Source organism: Gambusia affinis, linkage group LG09, assembly GCF_019740435.1.
Source record: "Gambusia affinis linkage group LG09, SWU_Gaff_1.0, whole genome shotgun sequence".
Lineage (NCBI taxonomy): Eukaryota > Metazoa > Chordata > Actinopteri > Cyprinodontiformes > Poeciliidae > Gambusia > Gambusia affinis.
Genome location: NC_057876.1, coordinates 19,691,414 through 19,704,452, shown reverse-complemented (window position 1 = coordinate 19,704,452; position 13,039 = coordinate 19,691,414). Strand labels below are relative to the sequence as shown.

Here is a 13,039-nt window from a genome sequence, read left to right as displayed (position 1 = left end):
ATTTGTCTTGATTCTCTTTTCTTTAAAACACTCTTGATGGTTTGTAAATCAGTGAATGGCTTGGTACCACAGCACAATAACATTCTGTTGTCACTGGATCAACCTTCCACAGTACTCAGGTCTTCTGGTTCGAGTCTCTGCATCCCCAGAATCCGAACCAAATACAGAGAAGCAGCTTTCAGTTTATGTGCTCCTCTAATCTGGAACAAACGTTCAGAAAACTGTGAAACTGTTGAAACACAGAGTTCCTCTAAATCATGCTAAAAGCACATTTGTTTAGAGTTTTCTTCAATTAATGATAAATTAACATAAATTAATTTAAGTGTGGATTGCATTTCTCTTATTACTTTTCTTTGTTTTGTAATGTAGTGTTTATTCTTTTGTTTTACGCTTTATGCATTTTGAAATATTTGAAATGCTGAAATGTGTTATGCAAATAAACTTGATTTTACGTGGTGATTTTGACTACTTCTCTCATTCATTCTTTTGCCCAACCTGTCAATCAGTGAGGACCAGAATGTTTGCAGTTGTGCCATGATCTCATTTTGGGAGTAAAGAAAGCTGAATAAATACACCTGACACACTTTTCAGATCTTCATTTGAAATCAATAAATTTCAATAAGGTTTGTGTTAAAATGGGACAAGATGTGAAAGTTTTCAAGAGGTAGCCTATAAGTATATTTGTCAGGCGCTATATGAAAATACTGGCAATGTTTTTATTTACTGATTATTGATGAATCACTGATTTTAGTTATTAATTAATTGTTGACTACCTGTCAAATAATTATTTCATTTTTTTAAAAATGGATTGATTGTACCTTCAGGTAAAAATCCTATGATGGTAAGTTTGGAGGTCTTGAAATAGAATTTCTTTTTTCCCTTTTTGTTTCTGTGGAGGCATGTTGTTCTCTTGAATAACCTTGCCCTTCATTTTGCCATGAATTACAGTTTCCCTCAAGCCTGATTAAACTAAGACGATGATCCAGCCTTCTGGCCTGCAGCTGCATCTTGCACTCGTTTCCTATAGCTCTGCAGGGAGTGGCCGCTGGTGTAACGTTCAGCTTTGATTGAATTGTATTCTGCCCCCTTGTGGACGCTGGCCTGATGTCAGGGGAGGGTTGAGGAGGTTTAATGGGCAGCTTACTCATAAACACGAAGTCATTACATCGCATCTTATGCATTTGATTAAGTTATTGTTCAGTTTAAGGGCTTTTCATTTCTTTTTAAGATCTAATTTATTACAACTTATATTTACATAATTATAATTTTCCTTCTGATGGGTCCAAATCCAAATCCTCCATCTCGTCGCTCTGTTTACAGTCAAGCTGTCAGTCAGCACTAAAATTAAAGAGCGTTGCTGCATTAACCCCTGTCCTCTAAATTACTTCTTAAAGCACAGCTGTGGTGGTCTCAGAGGCCACATTAGCCTCACTTATGGGAAGGACAGGCAGATAAGCTCTTCAGGTTGCTCTCTTGTCTAAATGTGTTAAAGCGAGATAAAATGGCTGCTGGATGCAATGTGTACCTGGTACATTTCCCTGAACTCCAGATAAGAAACTCTTTCTGTCTGCAGGAGGCCAAACGAGATGGTGAGCCTGCCTCAGTGTTTTCATTTTTGCCCATAGCTGCATGGTGGCTTGACTGCTTCTGAAACATGTCATGAAGAGAAAACATTCTTAATGGAAAGACCATAATTAGAAAGGCCATAATTATTTTTGCTGTCATGTATTAATCTATTCTACATGTAACAACTTTAGAAAATGTGCTTTATTTTTTTATTATTATAATATTTGAAATTTCACCAAATCCTGACTAACAATGAAGAATCTTATTTCTTTGTCATATTTTAAGAATTTTATTATTTTACTTATTTAGATAAGCACTATTACCTGTACTGTCACTTTAAGAGAGCATCTTATGGCATCAGTACTGTACTACCTTCACTTGGCGCTAGGCTGCCTGAGAAGAGGTAGGAAATTCTCTTTGCTTTTGGTTATGCTAGAGTTTTATGAAGTATATAAAATAATTGTAAATACATGCAGCTGTGATTTGTTTTAATACATACAAAGGAGTATTCTTTTTGACAAGTTAAGACGATTTTTCTTAAATGTTAGAGAAGATATTGTTATTAGTTAGTCACAGGGTTTCTCCATGTGCTTGTCTGCTAGGGGAATTCCGACTCCTGTGAATGGAAGAGCTGCATGTTAAAGGGCATTTTTATTTCTATTTGTGCAGGTATGTGTATTTGGTTCTGTTCTGTTCTACAATGTTTAAGCTGGTTGTATTTAGGGCACAAAACATCTGATTCAGAGGTTTTTATTTTTATTTTACAAGAAATCTACCTTTTTTATTGTGGATTTATTTACAAGCAAAATAGCACTGTGCTACTTGCAGTTGGCGCTAGGCTGCCTGAGAAGAGGGGAATTCAGACTCCTGTGAATGGAAGAGCTGCATGTTAAAGGGCATTTTTATTTCTATTTGTGCAGGCCTCTGCAATAAAGAACAACCAGCAACTCCTATGGTCTGACTCCCTTCTTCATCTGAACACAACGCAGAACACATCAAGGTTAACCGACTGTATAAGACTAGGTTATCAGTGAAGAACACTAGTAGTATACACCGGTTACATACAGACTGATAAATAAGTAAATAACTTCCACATTAACAAGAAAATGTCATTAGAGTGATTTCGTCATAGCAGTGAACTGGTGGCGACCCAGAGTCACACTTACACTAAATGTTGACTCATTTCAGAGAGAACAACAGCCATTCAGTCTCAAAGAATGAAGCAAAAGAAGCTCAAAACACATTCCCAGTGAGGAATATGACTCTTTGTCCTTCTGTTTGGGTCCATAATGCTGAAATCTCACTGTCCAATCATCAGCTGTCACCGCTCTAAGATGACAAGTCACATCTCCAGGGAGTCGCTTCATCACCTGTTGAGCAGAGCATGGGCTCTCATGCTGATGCTCTCCTGTATTGTGCTTGTGTGACACCTTATATGGCCCAGTCCTGTTTGCTCTCCCCCAGTAACCTCAGTGAACAGCTGCACGCTCCCTTTGGTTGTATACTATTGAGGAATATCACCTTACTGTGAGTTATAACTTCAGACACAAGGAAAAGCTTCCTTCACTTTAGTTTTCACATGAAAATGGAAACTTCCTAATTAAAATGTAAAAATTCACAAAAAGTTAAATAATTTTTTTTAACAAACGATAATAATAATAATAATACCTCATCAGCAAATTAAATGTACTTGTTTTTGGAAAAACTGTTACAGGTAAAAACGTTAATTATACTCAGAAAAAAAGGAACATTACATCATTGGTTCCAGCTTCTGAACACTCAAACAGGCCCACACCATCACACTACCACTGCCATGTTTGACTGCTAGTATCATGTTATTTTTCTAAAATGTTGTTAGTTTTTCAACATTTTGTAAAATGTTGTAAATTTTACAACATTTTACATCTGGGACATCTGGGACAGAAACATTTCACAAAAGTTTTGGGGGTCATCAATATATATATCTATATATATGTATATTTAATTAAATCTGTTCAACTTATTTGATTTTAAATGTCTTCAATAAATAATTGAACATGAAATTAACATGTTATTTTTGTTAAGTGACTTAAGATCAGATTCTTTGTGAACTAGTACTTTATTGAATTTAGATAGGAAATGTTGGTAGAACAATTGCCTTGCAACAACACTGCCCTGGGTTCAAATCCCATACTGATGACGTAACCTTCCAGCCTTACCTCATATACAGTGATCTATACCACTAGTGTTTTTGTGCATGGTTGTTTGTCTTCTCTCACCCAATGACCTTTGGAGACAAATACCAGCACCCCCACGACCCTGCAAGCATAAGTGGGTATAGACAATGGATGGATGAATTCTAATAAACTTTCAGTTTAAACATATTATATAGTAACCACTTTACAACAAAACTGTGCTCAAATTCAACAAGTAAATAATTGCAATAAAGTAAGATAAATACCTCAATTTTATTGCAATGTCAAATTAAAGGTGTCTGTCATGCAGCAGGAAATAGAAGTTGGCTTCATATTGGTGAAAGATTTAAAATTGCTGCATTCAAACCACAAAATTATCTAAGATCGTTTTATAATGTTCTTTCAAGACAGCTAATTATTTGTTCTATTGATTTAAGAACATAAAGTTTCGTTCAAAGCTTCAGTGAAAACTCCGTAAACTGTGATAAATAATTCAACGAACACTATCACTTTACTTGAGATAAACCTGCTGGGTTACCATGGTAGGAATGCATATATTATTTACTGGCTGAGTCAATGTGACTGCAAGGCAGCTTACTGGCTCCCAGTCGTGTTTAGATCCCTTCACACAGCAAGGATTAAACGTGGTATTAATCCATGGCAAACAAAATACCGTGTCTGGGCTGAATGTTTACCTCCGAATGATAGGGAAGGAGCTGAACTGCAGTGTGCTGGACCATGTAACGTGGCAGAGAGGTTGCAATGGAGGGGACAGTTGTGACAGCAGGACCAGAGAAGCCACAGAGGCGGGTGAGGTTTCGTGTGGCTTCAGGGAACAGTGGCCGGGTCCTGAAGGAAATGTTCAAGGATGAGGGGCCCTCAGACTCCCTGGATTCAGATTGCACCTGCAGTTCAGACGCCGAGCGGGCCAGCACCCCTTCTACAGCCGGAGATGTTCAAGGAAACCTGTACGGATTCCTGGGCTCGGAGCTGGACGACAGCGAGAGTGAGCCTGATGAGCTGCTCATGTACGCCGGGGCCACCAAGGACTGGATGTTCACCACCAAGAGGGTCAACATTCTCAGCAAAAACGGGACAGTTCGAGGGGTCAAACACAAAGTCAGCGCAGGTCAGACGCTCTTTGAGAACCTTCCTGACGGTGTAAGTACCGGTTGGCCATAATCACATTATTGCCTTAGCAGTCTTAAGACTATTTTCTTTCTGCGTTCCAAATAGAAGTTGCAGTGCCTGATCAAGTCTGATTTAGAATATATAGTTAAACCTGGGGCGTGCTGTGGTGGCGCAGGGGGTTAGTACGCCCCACCTTTGGAGGCCCTAGTCCTCAACGCGGACGTCGCGGGTTCGACACCCGGCTCCGGCGACCCTTGCCGCATGTCTTCTCCCATCTCCTCGCTCTCTTTCCTGTCTGCCTACTGTTGCAAAAATACGAGCCACTAGAGTCGCAAAAACCCTTTGGAGAAAAGGAAAAAAAAAGGAATATATATTTAAACCTAAAAGATGATGTAAATAGATGATCTTCATGAAACCTCTCTGATTTGAGCTTTGTTACAACAAAAAGTGGGCATAAACTAATCTATATGAGACTAAAGCTTCATACCCTACAGACCAGCAACTTATTTTTATTTTTTTTTTAAACTTTGACTTAGTCATGTTTAATACAAGTATTAGTTAAATGTTGTTGTTTGTCATAATACAGGTAACTCTGTTTATCGGTCACAAAAAATTCCAATAAAAGTATTGATGTTTGTGGTTGTAAAGTGACAAATTTGAAGTTGTAGCTGTATAAATACTGTTAAAAAGTGGAACCAGAATAAACACTCCCAAGCGAGGATGAGCTCATACAACAATTAAAGATTAATGATCCATTTCATTAAGTGTTTCAGGAGAAACTAATCAGGTTAATGAATTCAGCACTGCTTTCTAGTATCACTGCACCGTCTGCTGCGTGTCACTCCAATGTAACACTGAGCCTGTGCGCTTTCTAACTGAATGATGTCATATGGATGTAAAAGTTATTCAGGGTTTTGAAACTCTTCAGCGAAGTCAAATTATGTACTTCAAACACATATTTATTTTTTTAAAAAGGGAGAAAACCCTATTCTAAAAAGATGGTAGATATAAAATTATCATAAATCCAGTTAGAAAATCAGTTCATTTGGGTCAAATCATAGCCAAGGACCTCAAAACAGGGATAATGACATTCAATCAACTTTGTTAAACTCACTTGTAAATGCTTTTGAGGGCACAGACAGGGTCAGATTTAAACAGCTATTGAATTCCAATAATTGAATATTACATTACATAAATAAACTAATTTGCATAAAGAAAGTGATTTTACAATCTACATCTATCTGTCATCTGTCAATGTCTGTTTAAAGAACAGCTGTCAAGCTAAACGTCCTTGACTTCCACAAGAAAGGTAAACCATATTGTAAAAGAAGCTGCCCATTGTGTCCATTTGCTTTTGTGTAACAATTTTGAGATGATATTGAAGTAAAGCCATCCCAAGGGCTAAAACCAGTTAAAGCTGCTGTGTTTTCCACATTTCTTAAAATTGTCACCATGTTGTGAAGCTGTCTGAAGTAATGCACAGCTCCCAGTCAAAAACAACCAATCACAGCTGGAAGGAAGGTCTTGTGTACATGTGAATGGTAAATGTGCTAATGGCAGAGAAACAACTTACTGCTGCAGGAAAACCATTTATCCTCCACTTCATTGGCTATGCTAAGTAGCCTAAGCAGCCATGGCAGCCTGTGTTATGATGAACCAACTGCAGCGTTGCAGAGAACATGTTTTTTGGGGGGATAAAATTAAATATTGTATTTCATTTTGGAAATCAAGATCAAAAAGTAACAGAATACAAGTTTCTTGAGGTCCAGTGAGAAGTTGTTTACCCCCTCTGTTGACAAGGAGAAAAGGGGATGAACTCTAAAGATCTTTGACAGGAGTTGAGGGAGTTTTTTATGTAAATTAGGCAAACCTGGACTTCCTTCTGCTGCAGGACTAGGATTTAATGAAGGTGACAGTGGAGGTGAAGCGTGTATGGATTTGACATGCTGCTCTGTTGGAATAAGGTGCATTTATTCTGTGACACAGTGAGTGAGATAATATACTTATTTTAAATCCAAAAACTTATTCATATGAAGATCATTATACCTTTTAACAAATTGATAAAGCCAGATGATGACATTATAGCTTTATAAGCCTCTGATAGGTTAGTTCACAACTTATACATGTATTTGAGACACAGCTATGGAGTTCTGAGTTTAAATAGGGTTAAAAACAATTCTTCAAAAAAAGCATATTGTTCACTCTTCAGGCAAATATAAATAATTTCATCAATTCCAAACAACCTAAAGCAGCAATCATGACTAGATTCAGGACAGCAAAGGAAGCATTTTATTTTTGACATACCACAACATTTTTACTTGTATTTTAATTAGCTGGGGGAATGAAGGACAACAATAACTCAATCCGCTATGCAGTGCAGCTAAGAAGCAAAGTTTCAACTTTACTCATGATGTAACATTCTCACCTTTCATTTTTGACTTTTCTCAGGTGCATTTACCACTCGAGTTTGGACGCATAGTGATCTACACCACAAGTTTCCGTGTGGTGAGGACCACTTTTGAGCGCTGCGAGCTGGTCAGGAAGATCTTCCAAAACCACAGGGTCAAGTTTGTGGAGAAGAACATCGCCTTGGACATCGAGTACGGGAAAGTTTTGGAGGAGCGGTGCAGACGTGTCGGTGAAGCCCCCTCCCTGCCAGTCGTGTTCATTGATGGACACTACCTTGGGGTCAGTCCCGCACACTGCTTCGTAGCAGCTCCAGGCGTCAGTCTCATGCACTTCTGATGGTTTGGAACTTGTTTTGCAGGGTGCTGAGAAAATACTTGGCATGAACGAATCAGGAGAGCTGCAAGATCTACTGACAAAAATCGAGGTTAGGTTTCCCCTGCAGCCAGATTTGAAAATTGTATTATTAATTATAGACTGTGGCCAAATAGATGAACTAGCTAGAAGTGTGTTCCCCTCAGCTTCAGTTTGATGCAGACAAACAATAAATAATTCAGTTGTTTGCTTTGAGATTTATTGGCATAATCAATATACCAGCAAAATTTGAATGTCCCAAAGCAATGAGGTGGATTGAGTGCAGACAGGAACAATCAGCTCCTCCCACTCACTGTGTCATCAATAAAGTATGTGGAAAGGAGCTAAAAATTTCATGCACATCAATATCCAGGCATCTGTAATACAGGGGCCCTTATTTGCTTGATTTTACACAATCCAATTGGCTCCATAGTGTCAACTATAATCCCTAAAAATAAATATTTCAGCTTCCCCCTCAGCTGTGGTTGGCCTTTCTCATCCTTTGCTTTAATTTTGAATTCAGATTCCCTCCAAAAAGAAGCCAAAACTAGATCCAAAGCTACAATGACATTTAAGACATAGTTTTTTTTAAGCCCCCGAGGGCAATTAGAAGGGTGCCGCCCTGAAAGGTCATGCATGCAAAAATTAGCCTGAAACTGTCCAAAAACATTGGTGATTGTGTGTTTACAAGCACGAACACCAAACTATTTTGAATGTTAATTCTGCGAAACAATAGGAGACTGGCATTTTGGGAAATGCACTCATTTTCTGTGGTGGATGAGGAGAAGATCACAGTGTACTCTGTCTTTTAAATGTTAAACTAAGAAGAGATTAAAACAATTAATTTGAGGGCCTTGAAAATAATAATCTCCTTTCAACTCATTTGGTCACATATACTTGTTTGATAAACTTAAGTGGTTCATAATTGTGAAATGGATGAAAGGGATACTTTGCTTTGAATAAAACAAACAAAAAATAATACTCTGAAGATTCCAAAATGTATTTCATCTTCTGAGTGTATTTTGATTACTTGTGCCTGTTAAAGAAAATCATTCCCCACAGGATGATACAGCCACTACCTGTATTTACAGTGGGGACAGTATGTTCAGAGCAATGCAAAGTGCTAGCTTTGTGACCACATTGAGCGGATAGAAAAGTCTACACACCTCTGATAAGAGAAAAATGTATTTGTTCAATTCAAATGAAAAACAAATTACAAACAGGCAATGAGAACATGCCCTACCTTTTTCCTTAAACCTTTATGTTGTTCTATCAAATGAAATCCCAATAAAGTACTCCTTGAAGTTAGAGTATGCGATGTAACAAAATGTGAAAAAAAATTACAGTTTGAATACTTTCGAACAAGTAAAAATGAAAGCCAAACTTGATAGTCCAGTTTGCAAAATCTGCATGAATTTATAAACAATGAGCATTGAAAGAAATCACTGTGGCCTGCGAAAAGATATGTAAAGTCTCCCTTTGAAATAGTAACATGATAATTAAAAAAAAAAAATTCATAGACTTGATTACGTCTTGTTAAAAAGTTGTTCCATTTTTTTCTTTTATCTGGACATAATTTGCACATGGAACATAGGCACTGTTGGCATTTGAAGCCTTTATCCTGAAACTAAAACTACATTTTCTCCGTCTCTCAGAGGGTTCAGCATCCCCAGACGTGCCAGACCTGCGGAGGCTTCGCCTTCATCCCGTGCTCAATGTGCCATGGCAGCAAGATGTCCGTGTTCCGCAACTGCTTTACGGACTCCTTCAAAGCCCTAAAGTGCACTTCCTGCAACGAGAACGGCCTGCAGCCCTGTGCTAGCTGCAGCAAGTGAGGACGGTGTGATGCCTGGACCAAACATCCCACTTCAGGACAAAAAACAGGAACCTGAAATGGACAGCAACACGGCCAGTAAAACACAACACAGCAGGATTCTTTCTCCATGGCCATTATTATTGTGAAAACTGGAATTTCTAATAAAATCTGCAAACTTTCTGATTGTCTCCGTGTCAGTTGGATTTCCCTGAAGCATATTTGATTTGTAAGAAAAAAACATCCACTGAAGGGTTGTGAACTAGCTTGCCCTCTGGGAAACATAAGCTTGTTAGTCAGGAGGCGTCGTAATGAACAAATCTCTCGTCACTAATCCTATATCAGACACTGTTGGATAACAGACACTCAGGACAGTGAAAGTCGAGGGCTCAATTTCCAGACAGTCGAAGGCAGCAAACTGGAACTTTGCTCACAGGGAAGCACAGAAATTATTCAAACAGTAACATTAAAACCCCTTCAAAAAGCTACCTGTCGATGCAATGATTAACCATCAAAAACAATATATGAGCCCAAATTTTGTTGATATAATCTCTGTTGCCCAAGGTGTGCTTGGGCATACTTGAGCAATTCAATTAAAATAAGAAGCTCATATTTCATACAAATCCCTGAATTTAGTCTTGTTTTATGACAAACAAAAAACAAAAAAAAACTTAATTTAGTCTAAAATCATTCTAATAATCTTTAGGCTCAATATTTGTGTTTTTAAATGCCAAAAATAAGAATGCTTTTAAAAAATATATTTTCTCTAACTTGTTTTTTCAGGCCTTGCAAGATCTTGTGTCTTTGTGAATGACTGTAGCTCTACTCTCTTGAGCTGAATTCTTGATCCAGGTATTATTTGAAGATGCGGGAAGAATGAATGACAATCAAAAATAAAGAAAATTTAAATGCATAATGTTTAATTTTATGAACTGTTTTATATTTTTGCTGAACATATCATGCATAAAAGTCTCAAAACTAAGGGATACACAAAGTCTACATTTTCGCACTGTGGACTTTGTGAAGAATGCAGGAAAAGAAATACAGTTTTAGCCATCAAAGAAAGTTTACAGACATTAAGATACTTTGTTTACAAAGGGACAACTATCGCCTGAATGTCCAGCAGACTCACTTTTTTTTAACAAATAAACTGATTCTTATCATCTGTATTACAAGAAAAACGGTTTTAGGGGTGGAAGCGGCAGATTTCGCTTCTGCTCCTGGCCGGCTCTGGTTGGCAGCAACTATTGGGTCTATTGAGGAAGCGCAGCGCAGCTCTCTATGCTGTCATAGCCCTGTACAATGCTGCTTGAACATTATTAGACAAGGCAGCACCGTAAAGAGGCTAAAAGCGTAGAGCAGGGTGATGGTGATCAGCAAAATGATTCTCCTTCAAGATGCTCCTCTTCCACCTGCGATTCAACCCAAATAAGCGACCATTATTAGAACAGTATAATTACTGAAGGCTGGTTCTCTTCATTGACAATAAAAGATGATTACAAAAAGCTCACAGCTTTAGTTTTGTTAGGTGTTATGAGATTCTGGGCTTTGTGATCACAGGCTTGACGTGATGGAGAAAATCTGAAGCTCCAACTGTGTGGATTCAGTGCGCCCCCATCTGTGGGGTGATTGAGATGAAAAGACAGGAGAGGGGGTTGAAACACAAATGGAAGATGCATCGAGGATTTTTACCCTTCCCCCCACCCCCAATCACATTTCTAAAAGCCTAAAACAAAATGTATTTATAAGGGATAATAAAAGCGTCATTGTTTGCGCTCAGTTGCCGGAGATGGGATGATGTATGAGGCGATCAGCAGACACGTCTCGACGCTCGTCTAATTTATGATGAACCTGGTGATCCGGTTGCTTTTTTTTTTTTTTTCTCAATGAGCATGTATTGTGTGAAGATGGGGCGATATGAACGGAAACGAGATGGGCAGTGGCGGAGCTGATCTGGGAATGGGAAGACGAGACATGACACTGATGATGCGCGCAACACCCAGAAATGTTCACACAACATTCAATGGTTAAAAACCTGCAATGGTGGGATCGTCCGCACTGCGTCCGCTCTCCAAGGATGTGCGAAAAAAGAGGTTATTTCAGTCGAGTAATCGAGCGTGGTCCGGCCGCGGTGCTGTGCGTAATGTTTTTGAATGGTCGGTCAATGCGCAGACTGGTTGGAAATGACTGTTTTTATTGACGTCAGCGTACAGGCTAGTGCCCCCCTCTCTCATCCCCACAACTGCACCATCTAATGGCTTTACATTCCAGTCAACCATCTGGGGTTCAAACAGGAAGCAGGCCCCCGATCTGCTAAGAGAAGCTTGAATTTGACTTAAAGGGCCCCAATATGTAAACATCTGCAGAGCACAATGTCACGCAAACAACCAAAGATATAATTGATAATCTGCAGGTGCAGAGTTAACATAAATTTGAGTCCCATATTAATTTTTCTCAGAGACATTAGGCACAAAATAAGCCTGGACCTCTTGAAAGGATCCGATAAATACAATCCATATTGGTAAAAGCTGAGTGCTCTAAAAAAAAACAACTTACTTGGCTAAAAAGGTGTTGCGTTTTGTGTTTGTACTGCTGATATGGGTTGAATTTAATAAACCCGATTAGGACCCCCTACAGAAAACCCGCTGTGAACCCAAAACCATGAGAAAACTCATCTTGGGGATCTCAATCACATTAAAGTTGGGTATAAACAGCTTAAACCAAACATTTAATATTTAATATAATGTGTGTACATTTCTGAACTTTAATAAATTCTTGCATATTATGTGATGTTCTCCACAGGTTGCATTAGAGCCACATCTTAACTTCCTGTATAGGTTTCATTCCCTTCAGAGTGGGCCCACATGGGCCCTAGATGCCATTTACATCCAACCTGTGGTGACAATGTCATGATCACAGCTTTTTTTTTTGTTTCAAAGTCCCAAAAGACTCATACATGAAGCAAATGACTGTCTTGCATACTTTTACTAAGCTAAAGCATATATGTGGGACCCAAATTAATTTTACTCTGGTTTAATAAGCATTAAATGGTCCTGGGCAGATGATGGATTTCTTTTATGGGTCTCACTTTTTGGTTTAATATAATTTATATCAGAAAACCCAGTTAAGTACTATGTAAACAATGTAACAACTTCAAATTACACAATCAATCTAGGGCCCATATGGGTCCCTCCTTGTACCCAAAGTTGTTTTGAATCAAATTATCGGCGATTAAAAAGGGCCCAACTTACAAGATTCAACCACAGTTTGGTTCAAAGTTCAAAATTACATTAAAAAGCGGACAATGAGTTACACAGGTAGAACCTGTCAACATGTGCATCGGTAGGGGACTTGGTGAACCTGAAGACACATTTGGGTTTATTACATTTAATTCATATCAGCAAACTCAGTCGTACAAAATCTTTGTAGATATAAATAGTAAATTGCCCTGTCATTCCGCTCACATACATCCCAATGTACTCCCTTAGATTTCTTGAATCAAGTTGGCAGTTTACATAAGTTAAATATGTTATCCTGTGGACAATCAATGCACATATGGGTCCTCTATGCAAGTGCTGATTAATCACACAACTTG

At 38.5% G+C, this 13,039-nt stretch overlaps 1 protein-coding gene and 1 long non-coding RNA gene across 2 annotated transcripts; both read left to right on the top strand.

Moving 5' to 3' along the window:
• Nucleotides 1-1,944: 1,944 nt before the first annotated feature.
• Nucleotides 1,945-2,722, top strand: LOC122837129. The gene is made up of 3 exons (XR_006371695.1): nt 1,945-1,969; nt 2,169-2,235; nt 2,487-2,722. It is a non-coding gene; the product is annotated as an uncharacterized LOC122837129 (long non-coding RNA).
• A 1,780-nt stretch (nt 2,723-4,502) lies between these two features.
• On the top strand, nt 4,503-13,005 carry grxcr1a (glutaredoxin and cysteine rich domain containing 1 a). Its single transcript, XM_044127252.1, has 4 exons — nt 4,503-4,901; nt 7,320-7,559; nt 7,639-7,704; nt 9,287-13,005. Exons 1-4 carry the CDS (start codon nt 4,503-4,505, stop codon nt 9,464-9,466), a joined length of 885 nt encoding a protein of 294 aa, XP_043983187.1. The 3' UTR covers nt 9,467-13,005.
• The last annotated feature ends 34 nt before the right edge of the window (nt 13,006-13,039 follow it).

Coding starts and splice junctions, on each gene's coding strand:
- grxcr1a (XM_044127252.1), top strand. CDS start 4,503: ATGGAGGGGACAGTTGTGACAGCAGGACCAGAGAAGCCACAGAGGCGG. Junction 4,902..7,319: donor TTGAGAACCTTCCTGACGGT/GTAAGTACCGGT, acceptor GACTTTTCTCAG/GTGCATTTACCACTCGAGTT. Junction 7,705..9,286: donor ATCTACTGACAAAAATCGAG/GTTAGGTTTCCC, acceptor TCCGTCTCTCAG/AGGGTTCAGCATCCCCAGAC.